The sequence below is a fragment of the Acartia tonsa genome, chromosome 2, assembly GCF_053477335.1.
Source record: "Acartia tonsa isolate MP-2025a chromosome 2, ASM5347733v1, whole genome shotgun sequence".
NCBI classification, from domain to species: Eukaryota; Metazoa; Arthropoda; class Copepoda; order Calanoida; family Acartiidae; genus Acartia; species Acartia tonsa.
Window position 1 is genome coordinate 41944824 of NC_137261.1, and position 19430 is coordinate 41964253.

Genomic DNA, 19430 nt, shown 5'->3' on the forward strand with positions numbered 1-19430 from the left:
TTCTTATAGGCCCTGGGAAGATTTATAACTACTTTGGGAGAGGTTGCCATTACCTGAACAATAAAAATCACCCTTAGAAAAAAATGACGCCTCCCCCGCCCCCCCCCCCCAAAAAAAAAAAACTTTTAAAAACTACAGTTAAAAGCGACACCCCCCCCCTCCTCAAGAGACACAAGAGGCCTCTTGGGGCTTATCCGCTAATGATAAAATAAAACAAACTAATCAAAGAACATTAATCCACAGAGCTCAGTATTATCAACGGTATCTCTATCAAATGGTTCTTACTTGTCTGCCTCTGAGTCATCCAAATCTTCACTAGGATCAAATGCTGCGTTTTCAAAAACTTTATCAAATCCAGGAATGTTATTTGTATGGATAATATTTAGTAGCGATTCTACTCTAAAAGTCTGTTCTAGTCTGTTTGTACAAAACTGCTATAGTAATGGTTTTAGAAAACAACACACATTCAATTATTATGAAAAATTGGAAAGTTGGAATGGATATCAAAAAGTACGTTACAGACTGGGACTCAAAACAGCAACCAATATGGGAGGTATCAAATGAACTCTAAAATGTTTTATCCATAAAAATAATTATTAACACAGGAGTAGGAATATTAACAACTGCCGGCATATCTTCAATCCCCTCCGTGCTAGCACCCACAGCATCTCAAACCTCTCAGCACCAACAACAACAAAAGCAACAACGTGTAGTTGCAACAGCAGGGGAAAGTTACGACCCAGAGGTTATCAAGCTGTTGGAGTCAAGTCTAAAGACAAGCCTGGCCAACAGACAGATAACAATCCAGTCATTCCGTCTGGATGGAGCACAGGATATTGAGGCTAGTAGTCAACAAGCTCTTCCTATTGCCAGGTAATTTTTAATTTACAATATAAAAATAGGTTGCATTTCATAATTTTTTTGTAATTTAATTCTGTTTGTGAGTTCTTTAAAAAAAACTTATGTTGTAGATATTAAGGAAAAGAGTTACAAATATATAAGGAAATAAGTACATATTTTTTATTAAAACTGGGAATTGATTATTGGCATTAAATGCATTTAAAGAAGCTCTTTATAGTGCCAATAAAAAAAATTACGCCATACAATACAAATGACTAATGTTGGGCCAATACACACACTAAATTACCAATGGCAGGCCAGTATACATTTTAATTGTCCAATTGTAGGCCAGTATGACGTCATTTTTATGGGCACTATAAAAAGCTTTGCATTTAAGCAGTTTTCAATTTGAAAACATATATTATCTTATTCAAGGTCTTCAAGCACTCCCATGAAAATGAAACAATCTCTGCCCACATCATCCAGTACTGCCAGCTCGCCCCAACCTCAAAACTTAAGTGTCAGAAAACACGAGGAAGACAAGGATGGTGGTATCAGCCAGAATTTGTCTGCCAGGTCGGTCAGGCAACCTGACCCTGTTTCTTCAACCCAGGTGACCTATAGTTGATCATTTTAAAAAGTTGATATATATTTTCAAATAATTTGTTAACGATTTTTTACTGAAAACATACAAAAGAATTTATTAGATTTTTACCTGAAAGAAAGTAAAAAGAATGAAAAATAATACAGATTGCTGTAACAGCATAGTGCAAGTTAGACAAAGGAATGATAATTAACAATAATTATCAGCACTTTTGCAATACCCTTTGTTGCGATAAAACCTTACAATAAAAATTATACATGATCGTGAAAGTACTTTGTTTTGTACTCTAATAATGCAATATAATTCTACTTAATATTTTTTTTATAAATCATTCACATTAATAATTAAAAGCCTTTTGTATTAAGATTTGTAAACATAGTTCTAAAACTTTTGAGACTGTAGTAAAAAAAAACGCAGATAATTAAAGGAACATCAAGAAACTTATCAGACACTTCTGTATTAAGTGCATTGCAGACCGACTAGCAATATTTGAAGAGCATCTTAACTTCTGTCAATGTATTTATTTTCTAGATAAAGTTAGAACCTGGAGTAGTGCAAGCCCCCGCGCCAAACTTTGCCAACCCTCTCAAGCTGGAGATACATGATAACTACGTTGATACAGGTACAACAACTTTTATCTTTATATAATAGTAAAAGGAAATCTGTTCCTAGCAAAGGATCGACTTGGTTCAACATTACGGTGAAGTTTCTTGCAGTTCCAGAGATGCTTTATTACTATTTTTAAGGATACATTTACCCTTCCAAAAGAAATCGCCCCTTGAAAAAAACCTCCACTCAATTTTTAAAAGCGAAGCTTTTCTATAATTAGGGTCGGTCCGTACGTCCGTCACAAACGGATAGCTTTTTTCGTTAATTTAGGCATGTTAGAGTTGTCCTATCGATTTTAAACTTTGCATGGTGATTCCTTTAGTAGTTAGGTACGATTTAGAAAGCGTAGCAACTCTATATTCATAACAAGAATGTCCGTGCGTCCATTTTAAACATGTTGATTTTTTTTACTTTTTTAACAACAAATTTTTAAGTGATCTAATCATCTGATTGATCTGATTTTTGGTATGTTGATTCCTGGGACAACAAAGTATAATGTTGTAAGCAAAGCCACTCTATAATCAAGTCATAAAAATGTAAGTATGTCCATAAACATTATCCTGTACCAAGCAGTTTTTCAACAAATTAACTTACAATTTTGCTCCGATTCAAATACATTTTTATTCTGATTATTCAGTTCTGACACTATATAAGTGTTAATGTCCGTTTGTCCTACCATTTCAGTGCTTCGCTTTTATGGATGTTGTCATCCTTGTTTTTTTAAAATACTATAAGTGAACGTTCAAATTACACTCCCTTTTTTCCTCAAGTGCCAATAGAGGCATCTATGGGCGCAGTGACACATTCTTTGAAATGCTTCTAAAATTGAATATCTTTTTAAAAGGGTCAGGAAAGTATACTTTGGATTACATTATTAATGGTGATTGCTCTTGTTTTAGAGATCTTTACGAATTCCTTTTTCAGAAGGAGCATTGATAATAGCTGAGGAAAATGGCGGGACTCTGGATTACATAGTTAATGATGATGGCTCTTGTACTTGCAAATTATGCGGAGAAATGACACAGGTATGGATTATCATAGGACAAACCCAGGAGTGACAAACGTCAAAGTGGACACTTAACCTAAACTAACTAAACTATTTTGTACATGTACATATTCATTAATGACCAACAGTGAAATTGTACGTTTTATTTTTTGTTCTTTATCGATTTAAGATATTAAAAAGTACTAAATGTTGATGTTGAAACAAACCCATTCTTCACCTATTCACCTATGCATATTTTTTCTCTTGTTGTACTGGAAATCACTATTTTCTATCTAAATTATCTAAAATGCACTAAATAAAAGAAGTGCTGTTAGAATCTCTGTATCATACTAGTGGAAACAAAACACCTTTCCTCAAAAGTTTTTCGTTGAGTTCAAGGAAAAATTTTGTTAACTCATGTTTTATTTGTCGACAATATAGTGTTAAATAAAAGAGGTATTAAGTGACATATTTCCGACACACTAAGAATTTCAATTCACAATGCATAGAATATTTCTTATGCTGCACATTTCTTAACTATACATATTACCTTACCTAAATGATTGATTATAATTTAAATAACAAACTGGTTAGTTTGAAAGCTTCCCTGGCGATTAAAGGGATAAATCTGAAGTACTTCCTTCTACGGCTTATTATAGAAGATGGTAAAGAAAGAAAGAAATGCACATAAACCCAAACAATTCTTAATTTACATGGAGATTTTTAAGGAAGACTTCTCTTTCTTGACATTTTTTACTATTTTGTAAAATCAATATGCACTTTGGGATTTATTAAATGTTTTGTTCATGCTTTTTAGTAGTTTAATCAACACTAGACAATACTTCAAAAATATTTATTCTATTAAAATTTTTAGAATGAATTAATCCTCTTCGAATATTTGTAGACAATTTTACTTTATATTATTTTCCATGAAAATTTTGCCAAAAATGTAGTTAGATAGATTTGGCGGCTGCTTCAGAACTTCAATAAACATGCGACTTGATTGCGGTTGCAGATCCGGGATCGTTCATAAACTGGCGTATGTTGTTACCGAGACTTTTAACTTTTTTTTTTTTTTTTGAGGATTTTTCACATGATCCCCAGCCACTCAATCTTAATCTCCCTTACAAGAAATATCTATCTTAGAGTGCATTTAATCTGTATACATTCGGTTGGCAAACGATACAGCAACAAATATTTTATAATAGTATGTAACATGTTTGTCATATACCATTAGACTTATGTGCCTTTTCTTCAATTGTCCCATTTAATTAGATTTTAATGTAATTTAAATAAAAAATGCGATAAGTAAATAATGTCCACGACAAAAAAAAATAATAAAATTGTGCCTACTTTATCGTTTGTCTTGCCTGATTTCTTTTAAAATTGTAATTAAAATAAAATTTTTATTTTTATATAAAACTAATTGAATCAAAGCGAATTTACTAATTCAAAATATACAAACACTAAAAACATTTTTCCATTTTAGTCAAGAACTCACTGGTATAGACATAAATATAAGGTATGGTTTTTATTTTTTTATTTTACCAATACAAAGTAGAACGGTGTCTGTCTGTCCTTCCGTCTGGATTAAGCTTAAAATCTTGCGACTTTGGACTGTTTGGGTTCTGATTTCAGGAGGGAATATAATTATATACTGGCTATTTCAAATTTGTAGATTATTACTTGTGAATTTTGGACACTCCCTTCCAATGCTTTTATGGCTTTAAATTTGTAAAGATTTTTGTTTATATTTAAAAGAAGGAAAAATTTCTTATATTTAACAAAACATTTCCGCTTTTATACTTCTTTTGATTTTTTACATTTAAATCACGCAACCTTTGCATTACCTTTCCCACATATAGGGGGGGGGGGGTTAATGCAACGATTTGGAGATAGGTTTCTTGGCTAACTTGCTCTTAAGATAGCCAAAAAATGGCAAAACGGCTGAGCCGCCAGCCGTTAGCCTTTACTTTTCCAACTTTTTGTTCGATTTAGGGAAAATAGACCTATCAAGGATTATTCATGCCAAATTTCAGATCGAAATTCGAATTAAAATGCCATTTAATCATTGATTACGGGATGGTTGCATTAACCCCCCCCCCCCTCCCCCCTTATTAAATGTTACTTATTTGGCACACTGGAATCGATAAAATAATCCAACATTTATGTTAGGATAGGTAAAAAGTTAATGAAAATGTCTTTTTAAGGTGAAGCATAGTATCTTTCAAGTGGTTTAAAGTTTAAATTGTTATTTTTTCCATTTTTTTTTTCTAGTTTAATTTAGTATTTCTAAAACTCCATAGAACCAATAATAAGTTCCTATTTAAAGATATGCTCGGGATAAGACAACCAATCCATGATTAATTAATAGTATTCCTTATGATTGAAAACAAATCAAAATTATTGGCTGGAAAGTTTGGAAACTTCTTGTTTTGAATCAACCAATAAAGTACCCAAAGTTTTTTGAGCCAACTAATAAGATACCGTAGTTACTTTAGGTCCCCTCCCTCCATGAAGATATTAAAAGATATATATTTTCTAACTTATATGAAATATGTTTTTTCCTTCATGACCTGTTCTCTTATAATTGCTTGGAGACTTAGAAGTCAGATTTATGGTTTTATCATTCTACAGTGTATGTTAAATCATAAAGGAGGGAACGAACTGTAAAGGGACATCGATAAAAAGTGCTTAGTAAATATTTTTACAATCAGTTATCTGGAAGTCTTAATGAATTTTTGATTGTTAAGATTGCTAAGATATCAACCTCATTATTTATAAACAAAACGTGGATTTTTAAACAAATAAATTTAAATTGTTTAAACTTTATTTAATTACCTATCATAAGAAAATCCTATTATATAAAATAGAAAGCTTTTTTTTTACCTTAGCGAAGAATCTCCCTAACCGCTGAACCGATTTGTTTTTCCTTTACAGTGAAGCTTCTTATAGGTACTGAGATGGTTTTAGGCAATTTATTTTTTATAATCAAGTCAATATATGTGTTTAGGCTATTTTTTTGCCCTTCCGTATCCCTTCAAATATAGAGCCCCTTGATACTAGGGGCGTAGCCGCTAGTATCTTATACAGTAATCACTTAATCATCCGTCACTATATCCCTGGCACAATTAACTGGTTGGTAAAACTTTTTTTTTATTTTAGTGCATAACCTACAAACATTTCTTTCTAAATATTTCTATCTATCTATCTATCTATCTAGGTGCATAACCTGAGCTTATTCCGGTGTGAGAGATGTGAGGTATTCTTTAAAAGCAAGAAGGGATACGAAGGCCACGTAGCAAACAGGTAAACACAAGTTTTTTTTTATAGCTGGGTAAGTGTTGGGGTCTATGCTTTTTTAAAAGCTATTTACTTTTATTATTATTTGATAAATGTGTATTATCCCTATATAAAAGTAACAGGATCTGTGTGTGTCTGTCTGTACAAAAGGATCTCAATAACCGCTGATTTTATATGGTTCTCCTTCACAATGTTGCTTCCCTTGGAAGGTTTATAACTATTTTGGGGGAGGGTACCACCATCTTCCCAAAATCGCCACTAGCGAGGGCGTAGCCTCTATTATGTATATAAACAGAGTTGTTGTCCTAGTAGTTTAAAGAATAAGAAGATTCTACAAACAAAACAAAAAATCGACCAGTTTTTGTTAACTAATTAAATAAAAGTACCCAATAAGAAAAGGTGTTTACAAACCCTGGTACCAGTGTAATTTACAGTTCAATGTCCCCTCCCTCCTTGTGATAAAAATGATTTTATTAATATAAACTATAAACATATGATATGATAATATTATTAAACCCTTTATATTTAATCAGTAAGCTTCCTGGCGCATATTAAAAATGAAAATAATTCCAATATCCAATTTTATTCTTTGGTCGAACCAAAGTGGGAGAAGACAATAAACTGTAAATTTTACTGGTACCCAGACATTGGAAAAAACCGTCTATGGTTTCCTTATCCCTACCATAGAAATCCTTATAATAAACCAACAGGATCTCTGCCTGTCTGTGTCTGTCTGTCTATACCGATAAGGAAGCTTCTCGTAGGTCTTGGAAAGGTTTATAACTATTTTAGGGGAGGCTACACCACCCTTCCAAGAGAAATCGTCCCTAAAAAAATTACCCCCCCTCAAAAAAAAATCTTTTTTAAAACTAAAAATGGCTATTAGTCGTTAACCGCCATAGACGTCCAAGCTTTTTATTTTCGGGGGGGTAAAAAATTTTTAAAGGGGGGGTAATTCTTTTTTTTTTTTTGGGGGGGGGGGGGTAAAATGAAAAATTTTTTGGGGGTGCCTACGGCAAAAAAAGTCCATGACCCAACATTTTTTTTACTTTTTAAAAATCTAAAGTACAAAAGTTGGTAGTGTATTGTTGTTGTTGTAAATACAATTATACAATTTAACTGGCGGATATTAGATATTTTCTTTTCATGAAACCATTCAAGAACAAGTTTATCCATAGTAATCTGAGTATAGGCATATGAATTATATCTATAATCCTTATATTAAAGGAACAGGATGTATGTCCGTATGTGTGTCTGTCTGTTCCAATGGATCTCGCTAACCGCTGAACCGATATGGTTCTCCTTTAAAATGTAGTTTATCATTGGTCCGGGAGATCATTATTACTTTTGGGAGAGGGTACCACCACCTTCGCAAGTGAAATTACCTCTAGAAAAAAAAATCCAAAAATTATCTGTTTTACTTTTTTTTAGAAAATAAAATAGAAAATTTGATGAAGGTCGACTCTTACATAAAGTGCACCTAGAGGCCTTTAGGAGCGTAGGCTTTAGTGCTCTAATATAGCGGTAATGCACAAAATTTTATTTAAAAAAACTGTAAGGTTAATTCATATAGGTGAATGGAAATGATTACAACTTTTCTTAATTTAAAAGTGCGAATAGTTTTCAGAAGTTTCATATAAAAACGCTATTAGGAGATTAGGGCCTTTTAGATTACTAAAAGCTTGAACTTTCGCAGATGTTAGGGCGTAGTTATTGAGTAGCTTTATGCCAAGAAAAAGCAAATTGAAAATATTTGTAAAAATACATGGTATGACAGCCAATGTAGCCATATCAATATAGATATTTATATATTGGATAATATAAATATGGAATCAGAAACATTGAAAATATAGACATTAAGATATTAATATAGATGTTTATGTAATAAATAATATAAATATGGATTCATAGCATAAATTTAAGTCATTCTTTGCGTGAAAACTAAAACTAACAACTAATAATAATTTATTTCCAACTTATTGTTATTTGTTCGAAGATGCTTATCATTATCCATTGGTTTTTATATTCGTTATTATAACCGATCCTAACATAACTCTTTATTTTATTACCATATCTAAAGGGAAGGTTTAATTGAACACAAGAAAATAAAATTGGTTAATCAAAAATAAAAACAGAAACAGTTTAGTTTATGGAAACTCTGTTTAAAAAGAGAATCTTTGATAAATAGTAAATACATGAATTAGAGAGTTAAAAGATCAAAAAAGTACAAGCATGAATGAATGAAAGGTAGAAAGTAAGGAAAAGAAAAGTGCTAGAAAGATTTCAGCGTCAAAAATATGAAATTTTTGAAAGTGTTGGACAGTTCCACTGTGAGCTGAAAGGCTACTTAAAAACTGTTGAGGAAGAAATCTAGAAAAGATAATGTTTATAAAATGTAGCAAAATTTGGGAAAATTTTTGTATGATAATAACTATAGACAGAAATTAAAAATTTAAATAAATTTAAATTTATAGGCAGATATCTATTGCAAAACAAAATTGATTAACATTACTTAATGTATTGTTTTGTCCTTTCGTCGATTTTTTTAAATTTCTACCACCTAAAAAAATTGTCTAGTGATTAATTTTATTTTGCAACATGGAATGGACACCAAAAAAGTTTGTCTAGAAATAAAAAATAACGATCTGGAAATTACAGCTGTGTTTAGAACTTTTGTACTTAAATTAACATTTAACTTTGCCTCATTTTTATATGACCTTCATGGTAAAATTCTTATCAAATCTATCACTTGAGAAGTTGAGATTGTCTAAGTTAAAAAAAAACATTTATAGATGGAAAAAATGAAGCATAAAAGAACATAAATATTTTTTGTTTGGAAATATATCTTAGCCTAAAACCTACCCTGTACAAATATCGATCTTACCCCAAAATAGTGAAGCATAGGTCCAGCCGAACATTGAGGACATACAAAAAGACAGAAAACTTTATGATAAAGGATATTAAAGGGAAAGAAGTCAAAACAAATAAGATGAACTAAAAAAAGTAATAAAATGAGTTATGGATTCTTTTGATATTTTTCTAGTGTCTATAAAATTAATCGTCATTATAGCCTCTCTAACTTGTTCAAATTAAATACTTTATTCCAGTCAAAACATCATTTTAAGTGTCTTCAATTGGCAATACAAACTTTAATTGTTGTTTTGTAAAATTAAAAAATTTATGAATTAGCCATAAGGCATGTTTTGACTTGATATTAAAATAAATTTTTGTTATATTTTTATGTTCCTGCAATTTTTTTAGAGGGCCTTAAGGTTGGGGGTAGAATTCGACCCCTAAACTTTCATTTTAGTTTAAAAATGAAATTGTTTATTAGGGGCGATTTCTATTTGGAAGGTGGCGGTACCTTCCCTCAAAATATTTATAAACCTCCCAGGGACCTATGAAAAGCTGCCCTTTAAAGTAAAATCATAGTTTTAGTAACTATTAATACCCTTCGGTATACAGACAAAGACCCACAAAAAAAGCTGGTATATTTATAAAAGGTTTGCTGGAAACAATGTACTTGTGCACTATTTTAGTAAATACATAATAAAATAGAACAAAAAATAAAACAAGAAATTTGTATGTTGTACGGTTTTGAAGTGGCATTAGTAGTTTAATCAGTTTATATAATTCATCATTTAAAACTGTTTTGCAACGTAAACAGATTTTTCATAATTATCATTAAAATTTTTAAATTTGTATCCACTTACAATTTAAGTAGTTTTCATAATTTTTACAAGAAATATCAAATTCGAACAGGAAAATAGATTTTAATATTTTTTGGCTTTTTACCAAAAGTGAACCAAAATAGGTCTCCAAGGTCTATTTTGTTTTATTTGAGATGAAATCTAATTTGTTAAGCTAAGTTAGATTAAATAGGACTAGAATATGAAGACAATTTTAATGTATTATTGGTAGTTAATATACTAAAAACAGAATGTTTTATGCCTGATGCTATATTTTATGCATTAGAACAAAGTAATATTTCTTAGACTAGTATTATACGGTTCTTGTTCTTTGATATTTTCAGTTTAACTAAGTATCACATGACTGTATGACCTTGCAGATTGACAGATAAAACCAGAATTGAGTTTTTTATAGAACATGTACTCTACAGAAACAAGACTAATGTTCAATTTAATCTTACTCTACAAAATCTACGTCACTTGATTTAAATAATTTAAAAGTACTCTAGAATTTAAGTGGTGGTTGTGAAAAGTAAAATCACAATAAATATTCTTGTCACGATACACAGCCATTTAGAATATGAATACAAAGTAACAAAATGATAAAATAGCAACACCAATTAAGACTAGATGACAAACCAAAGTTTTTTAACAATTTTAATAACAGTAATCATAATTTTTCATTAGCTCAAAAAATATTTAAGACGACAAATATGAAAAAAAAGATACTTAGTTTATTTACTTTATTTTAAACTAGCGGCTACGCCCCTTCCTAGGACCTATGAGTAGCTTCCATGAAAAGGAGAACCTTATCGGTTTAGCAGTTAGCGAGATCCTAAGGTATACGATAGAGATTATTATGAGAATGTATTTAAATTCTATTCAAATATTTATTGACTGTTTAGCCTCACAAATACCATACCAAAACCACTTTTCTCTGATTTTAAATCTGAGTAAATTGGCTACTAACAAATTTGCTACAAAGTATGCACACTTCATTTTCTGAGAAAAGACATAACATCATTAAAAACTTTTAAACTTTTAAAAAACATTAAACCATTCAGATTTCCAACTAGCTTTGTTAATATTATTTTAGAACTTTTGTTAAATGCTTTTTACTAGCAGCTAAGCTACTATGGAAGTACTATAAAACGGTTTATCTTTAATAGATATTCTTCATTTTATATTACTTCAAGAATAAAGCGGGTATAGTCCTTTTCACGACATCCCTCCATAAGGAGCGATTCTTCGTATTTTTCACAGTAGCTTTTCTCCTATTTCTAGCCCCTGCGGGGGGCTCTAACCCTGCGGGGCCAATTACCTAACCCTGTGGGGCAATCACCTAACACAATATAACCTAACCTAACCTAAAATAACCTATAAAAAGCCATTTTAAAAATACGAAGAATCGCTCCTTATGGAGGGATGTCGTGAAAAGGACTATACCCAATAAAGCTAAGTAAAAGGGATATAAAAGTATTTGAATGTTTCAAAATGCCTCATAATGATATTTGAATTATTGTCTGATTATATGGCTTTCATTTCTTTTAATTTTGCAAAGATTATTATTGCTTCGGTGAGTCCAGACCAGACTAAAATTTAAATTTAAAAAAGATCTCTTTTGATATGAAAGAGTTAAGACAATATTATATTTATTTCTTCATGATTATACATCTTTATTTTCTAATTCTCTTTCTATTTCAAGGATCTATAGAGATAAGACAATGGGAATTAAACTTTTATACATCCCAAATGTCCTTTTTTTCCCTGATCTATTTACATAATATTTTTTGTTATGATTTTGATTATGTTAGTACATAATTTTAAATTTAAATTTTTTAACAATATTTTAAAGAATCTATTTTAATTGATTTTCCCCCTCCCCAAAAAAAGATATCAAAAAAACTCTCAGGACCTATAACAGATTCAAGCACTGCAACGGAGAGTCATATCAGTCTAGTAGACAAGGAGATCTTACGGTACAAACACAAGAACAGACATACATCCTCAATTTTATATCTCAATGTCAATAATGACAATCTCTATTTTATTTGTTTGTCTATTTCATCTGTCTTGTCATCTTTGAAAGAGGATTATTTATTTTACTCTAACTGTCTCACTCTTTGTATGTTGTTCTGCCTTTCTTGTCAAAAGCATCATTTCATAAATATAAAACTATCTGTTTAACTACTGATACGTAAAAGTGAAAAAACATTTTATCTTTTATCTTTTTTATTTCTTATACTCAGAGTTTCATACTTCTACAATCATCAGAAAGATTCTACTGATATATAAAAGGGTCAATTTATTCATCTACCTATCAATGAATCTTTTTCTATCTATTGTACTGTTCTGTTGTCAAAAATTCCTAATATCTATTTATTTATCACGTTATCTGTCCTTTAATGTCTAATTGTTCTGAGTATTTGGGTCTCTTTATTGTCTTATTGTCAAGAACCAAATCCCTAATTATATCTATTTCTCTTTTGTCGAACTATCAATCTATCTATCTTTTAAAAAGATGATTATTTATCTCACTCTGTTTGTGTTATTGTCAATAGTTTAAACACTTACCAGATGGAGTGAGGAGATAACAAGGATGATTATGTTTAAAAGAATAAAAGCTTTGAGTTGATTTGTTTATTATGGTATCTTCTTAAAAATCTTAAGGCAAAAAGAAAGGGGACAAGGGGCTGTTTATTACACAAGTTCCCAAAGTTTTATAATAACGTTTTCATATTCGTTGGCCTATCACTAGATCACTGATTGTTAGTCATATTGATTATATGGGTTAATAAGTTTTTAAAACTAACTTTAATCATTAATATTAGAAACAAATATCTACCATAAAGCGATATTTTATGTTTATATATATACAGCATAAGATAGCTTTGAGTAGTTTAGAATAGCTACGCTTATAAGAACTTACACTTTTTGCAACCAACTAATCCCCACTTTTAAACTTTTTCGCTTTCTTAAGCATTCTCTCTCTGTACATGTATTTAGTATATGGTTTAGCTAACTTTTTCTCAATTTTAAGCTAAACTTTTAATTTTTTATCCTTTTTCCTGAACGTCATTTTAAAAGTACTTTTTAAATTTAATTAATAATAATGCAATTGTAAATCAAGGAAAGAAAGTTCGTATTCCTAATTTTATCAGTTCAATGAACAACTTACTAAGCTGTACAGAAGCTGTTTATAGTGCCTATAATAAAAATAACGTCATAAAACAATTTACCAATATATACAGACTAGATTACCAATCGTAGGCCAGTACGACGTGATTTTTTATAGGCACTATAAAAAGCCTCAGATGTACAAGTATACATACAGTGGCATGTAGCTTGAATCTAAAGCCGCCAAAAATGAAGTTTTTTATCTTAAAATTGAGCCGTAGGAGAGCCGGAAAAAAAACTAGTGGGCACACATTGCTCCCAACAGACTAACACTTTTCTTGCAACTTAATTTGATTGTAACTACCATAGTGCTTGATTTAGTTAAATATCATATCCAAAAATGTAAAAAAAAATAATACTAGTACGAAAAGTTATATAGGTTTGTCTGAAAAATATTATTTAAATGTTAGAAAATAAGGATATTATATTAAATTAATTTTCTTTAAAATCTCTCAGTGGTAGCCTGTAAATTATGATCGTTGAACGGTTGAACCTTTTTATAATTTTAAAGAAATTTGGTCTGTTTACATATAAAAACTGAGGTTATTGGTTACGTCTAGCGTTTGACAGCTTTTCCAACCTTTTTTAAAGGAAAAAACTCCTTGATTAAATGTAAGAATATTGTATGAGTCTAGAGTACATAATAAATCATATTTTGACGTTAATATGTACATATGTAAACAGGACTTTAAAGGAAAGGGCAATTTATGAAATGTTGTTTTTCCTGAATAAGAAATGACATATTACACTTTTTTCTTCTAATATAAAAAGCTGCTAATGTTATTAATCCAAAAATTAGTTTAAAATATAATTAATTGAAACTAAATTTGATATGATTTTGAAAACAAGTTCCTAGTTCACCCTGTCACCTGTTATATTTATCTTATTGATCAAATCTGTTGTCAAATAATTTATGCGTTTTTAAGCTGAATAAAGAATACTCAACAGGATAGACATAAAGGGTTGTCGAGGCCCGAGGCAATATAAAGAATTTGCTTATGATTTTGTCTCCTATTCCCTAAATACTTGATATGTTAACGCAATTAATTTATACATAACTTTCTCAAAAATACAAAAAAATATAGAAAATGTAATTCAAGATAAAATTAAACATATTCCCTTCAATTATTTTTCCCTGTTAAATCAGAAAAAGATATTAAGAAATAGACAGACTCAGATAGCTTGTAGATTAGCTTCAATAATTATCTGTATTTTAATCGAAAAAGAAGAATTAATCTTCTTTTCTTGGCGGTAAAGAGTACTAATATGTTGAGGAAAATTCACATCTTCAAAGTAAATTTTTGCATTGAATTTTTTTCTTGAAGTTTATAGGTAGTTAATGCATAAAAAATTAAAGAGTTTTATATTTAATGTAAGAAAAGAAAATACTAAATGTTTAAATTTGACGCACAGACTTTCTGATATTATTTATAGAGTTTATTTCAAGATTTAACTACATACTTACAGGAATCTTAATTTAGGTTTTAAATCAATAAGGCTTAGTTTTACCTTTTTAAGTTTTTTAGTTGGACGATGAACGAACAAAATTTAATAGAATAGCCTCTCTTTAAAAAGTAACACCATGTATAAAAAATACATCCGTTAGCATTAAATTCATTATCAATTTCTGCTTCGAAATTGAAAAGTTGAATGCATTAAATTAAACAAAGTTAATTGTAATTGTAAAAGTTTGTAAAAAAATTTCAGGCACAGGGAATCCATTTAATTCGGAAAGTTATATAGGTTGTGGAAAAATTGATATTTAGCTATTTTTGGGGTTTCCTTTGAGGCCTCTAGGTGCTAGTTCAGTGGGAAGTCGACTCAACCCCCAATGTCAATTTTAATTTTAAAAAGTAAAGAAAAAATGTTTTCGGGATTTTCATTTTCTTCTAGAGTCGATTTTTCTTGAAAGAATGGTGATACCCTCCTCCAAAATAGTTATGAACCTTCCTAAGGACCAATGAAAGCTAAATTGTAAAGAAGAATTATATTTATCAAGTGGTTAGCGAGATCTTTCTGTACAAACAGACATATAGACCTCCTGTATCTTCTTTATAAGGATTATTCAACTTTATTTATACCCAGAAAATAATAGTGTTGCTATATAGTGCTGTTTACTCTCTAACACTTTCTTTTCTACAATATTAACCCGCTACCAAGTTCAGAAATTCACAAGTAAAAGTTGGGGAAACCATATATTCGTCCATTAACCTATCCCTTAATCCTGAATTTCCATAATAATATTTAGGCATGCTCCGAAGATGGCCGCCCAAGAATTTAAACCAAGAAACAAGAAAGAAGTTGAAGGCCTCAACAAGGTACGCCATTTTTATTTCGATCACAAGTAGCGCAATAACAAACTAATATTAAACCAATATCTTTTTATTGCAGGCGCATTTTTTATTTAAATAAATGCCAAGATATAAAACTAATCATTTTAAGCAATTCAAGTTTTTTAGTTAAAATCAAAAAGAAACATACAATTCATTAATTCAATGATTGATCATAAAAGTTTATTTGTATAGCTTAGCCCATGGTTATACATATTCTCGCTTAACGTTTTTCTCTTTATTTTTACTTATATAGACTTGTTTGTACGTTCATTTCCTAAGACATCTCAATTGTAAATTATCATTTTCCACCTTCCCTGATTTTTTTTATATTTTGATAATTTGATTGTTCTAATGTCTGAAATGTCTTCTCTATGCTTTGACTCTAGGTTTAAGTATGCAGTTATATGCTTAATAAATTTCCCCTTATCATAGTAAATACATCAATTACTGGTGACATTTTTTATTGGCAGGCATTCATTCTTACCATAAAGTACATGTATTAAATTACATATCTAAGAAAAAAAATATTTATTCATGTTACGTTACCTTCATATTTTTCTATTGTATTCATGTTAGAATTTGTGTCCAATATTTATAACAAATATATCTAACATCAACATTGCAATACAAAGGTTTTACAATAAGATAACACATATTTTCCTTGACAAAGATATTTTTTTAAAATATTAAAATTTCTAAGACTTTATTACGAAATAGTTAAATATTTTAAAAATTAAATTAGACTTTTAATGCTGTCAATTTTAAGCTCAATAATTTAACAACATCATTGCAACAAGTATGATAACATCCATAAGTAGTGAATCACAAAATTTCCTGAATGGGAGTACTTGTAAGGTGATTTAAAGAGTATTTGATGATTTGTTAAAATCAAGAATAGTAATATATTGGAGAAAATAGTCACGAAACCTTTCTCACATATTTTTTAAATATTGATATTTTGTAGCATTACTTACAGCAGCTGGAAAAAGTAAATTATATTTCCCAAAAACAGTTCAGACGTTAACTTGAAAAGCAGCTGTGAAAATATCATTTTTCACATAGTCTTACGAACAGACTGACGGAAGGACAGACAAGGTGAATTGTTGTGTAGCTAAGCTATTAATTTGTCTTGATTTTGATTTAAACCAAGCATAACAACCATTGGAGTAAAGATTACATTTTGATCCTATATTGAAAACAAAATTCTTGAAATCCTTAAAGACAGATTAACACTCCATTACTTTAGATCTGCTTGAAGTATATTTTGGTAAAATTTTTGTTTGGCTACTTTAAATATTTATCATGTGTGTGCAAGTTATGGCCATAAGATGATGTATTATATCATGTGCATCGGATATTATTCATTGGAAAATTACAGACAGTTTAACTTTAACAAAGCCTTCGACACACCATGGCTGTTTCTTACATAGACTGAGACATGAATTGAATACAGTAATTTTGATCTTTCATATTGGCGAAACTACTCTTAAAATAACTTTGAAAGATCGAGAGTTTTTAGTGCTATGGAGTAATGGGATTTTTTTAGCTACCATTTAATATAGACGGCTTAATTCCTCTTGCCAAACAGCAAACAGTATAAAACAAACTTTGATGTACTCGGCTGTTATGAGAGAAAGACGTCAGAATTTGTTCAGAAAAGTGGTTTTTTTTCTCGGCTGTTAATGAAGATAGATAGCTAAATTTTACTATGAATATTCTTTTAATCATTGAAAATCTGAACTTGTCCGTCTGTCTGTGTGTTGTATTGTTTATCTTTGATACTTATTTACTCCGTTTTTATCAAACAATATTGATTAAAATGGTTTAAAACTGTACAAATATTACAAAAGAAAAATTATAAATATCTGTCTAAATAAATTCAAAAGCTAATTTACTATAAATATTCAGGTATTGAAAGAAATCCAAGCTAAGAAAGAAGCAGAAATGGTCCAAAAAATCATCGAAAAAGTTCGCGCGGAGTGTCAAGCCCAAGGGGAAGATGCGGAGAGGCGTGGATATACCAAACATCAGTGATTGCGGGGTGTGCAATTCAATTTATAATAATCACTCTAAGAGTCAAGTGGACCACTTTGTATTTAATTTGTAATCCTAATTTTCACCAGAGACTATTTGAGTGCCACTATCAAATAGAAGAAAATTGCCAATAATTAAAGTAATTGCGAAATTGTATCGCGATAAAATGATTTTCTCTTTATTGAAAATCAATCAAGTTTTTAAAAAAATATTAGGTAACGAAATTCTTTGAAAACTAGACAATAATCTCACAAAAAAATTATCAAAAGTCTTTATTAAAAAAATGTTTTGTTAAAGTTTGCTTATATAAATTATATATTTGAATCTCTAAAGATTTGGAATTTTTGTATCTTTAGATACAAATCTTTACTATAATGATATGTCTTTTGACACCTAGAAAAATTATCAATGACGAAAATAGCTATTTAAATATGAAAAACTTATTAATCTATTTGTCAGAAAAATGTTAATAAGAATCTATTGAATTTTTCTAATCAAATATTAGAAAAGAATGTTAATATTAGGACTTTTTAATTTTGTATTCATTGAATATAGTTGGAAATATGAATATTAAACAGCAAAAAGTAAAAAAGTTGTTAAATTGTCAAAATATGTAAAAACTATGCTTCGTGTAATGTAATGTAAAGATGCATATAGTTAATAAATCTATCAATTAATTTGGCTGTTTCAAATAATGTTAAATTGTTATGCACTAAAATTATATATGAACATGTTAATAGCAAATTTAATATGTAGAAATTTGATTTAAATTAAATTTTAACTTTTAGTTATTCATTATCTTTAGTTTAATTTATTGATTACACAAGAATCAAAAATAGTTCTTCCAAATATAAATAAAAACTTCAATAATGTAGTCAACGTTAAATATGAATGCTTAGAAGCCACTATAATTAGCTGGTAATCTATACTTATTAATGACTTCTTCTTAGCAGCGCAGCAACTTACTGACTAAATATGAAATATCTTGAAACAAAAAATAGCGTCAGGGGCCAAGATTCAGCAATTTAACGGATTTTATATATTTTGGTAATAGAAAATTGAGGTTCAAAAAGAAGTTAGGTAATTAATTATTTCGCATAATATTGTTTGTTTGAAACATGGCCTTTCGTCACTGGTATATATAGACTTATAGAGTCTCTGCGCCCAAAAAAATAATATATTAAATGATTTCTTAGATTTTTTCTTCTATTGTTAGTTTTTAAATTATTTGTTTTATGTTATTATATTAAATTATTTCATTTATATTTATTAGAAATATTTCTATTTCCTTGATGTTTTAAACTGTGATTTATTTCGGTGATTAGTTTAAATTAGTTTTTATCAGGGATATAGGGTTAGGAAACTGGAAGATAAATCAATAAGGCAATTAAAGACCAAACAAACGGTCAAAAAAATATTTTTTAATAGGAGGGGAAGGTTTAACATTATGTAACATAATATACATTTGTTACGATTTAAAGATCAGATAAAATAACCTTTTTTTTTATAAAATCCTTGGGAGAATATTGACCACCTCTGTCTATTTCTCTTTGTAACCACGATTTATTTATCTTCAGTGACCTATCACTGTAACCTTATTGTTAGTATAGATTTTATGATACAATTTTTTTCTTATTATTTTTAGTTTTTTTATTTTGAACATAGATTTTAACTTCCATAAAATAATCATTAATTATTTAATCACTCTAAATTTATGCTTTTTTTCATGTTATTTAACTATTTATTATTCTTTTGTCATATTTGTTATAAAATTGTTTATTGTTTAAAGTTTACTATAAATATTTGCTATGATGCTTTGTATTGTCATAATAGTAATAAATAAATGCTGAAACTAT

General features: G+C 29.4%; 1 protein-coding gene across 1 annotated transcript; it reads left to right on the forward strand.

Annotated features, from left to right (window-relative positions):
• The first annotated feature begins 546 nt into the window (after nucleotides 1-546).
• On the forward strand, nucleotides 547-19430 carry LOC145312562 (uncharacterized). The gene is made up of 9 exons (XM_080151816.1): nucleotides 547-553; nucleotides 606-873; nucleotides 1276-1453; nucleotides 1976-2066; nucleotides 2978-3078; nucleotides 4528-4560; nucleotides 6262-6347; nucleotides 15456-15525; nucleotides 17449-19430. The coding sequence occupies exons 1-9, from the start codon at nucleotides 547-549 to the stop codon at nucleotides 17572-17574; spliced, it is 960 nt and encodes a 319-aa protein (XP_080007942.1). The 3' UTR covers nucleotides 17575-19430.

Coding starts and splice junctions, on each gene's coding strand:
- LOC145312562 (XM_080151816.1), top strand. Junction 1,454..1,975: donor ACCCTGTTTCTTCAACCCAG/GTGACCTATAGT, acceptor TTTATTTTCTAG/ATAAAGTTAGAACCTGGAGT. Junction 6,348..15,455: donor GAAGGCCACGTAGCAAACAG/GTAAACACAAGT, acceptor AATAATATTTAG/GCATGCTCCGAAGATGGCCG.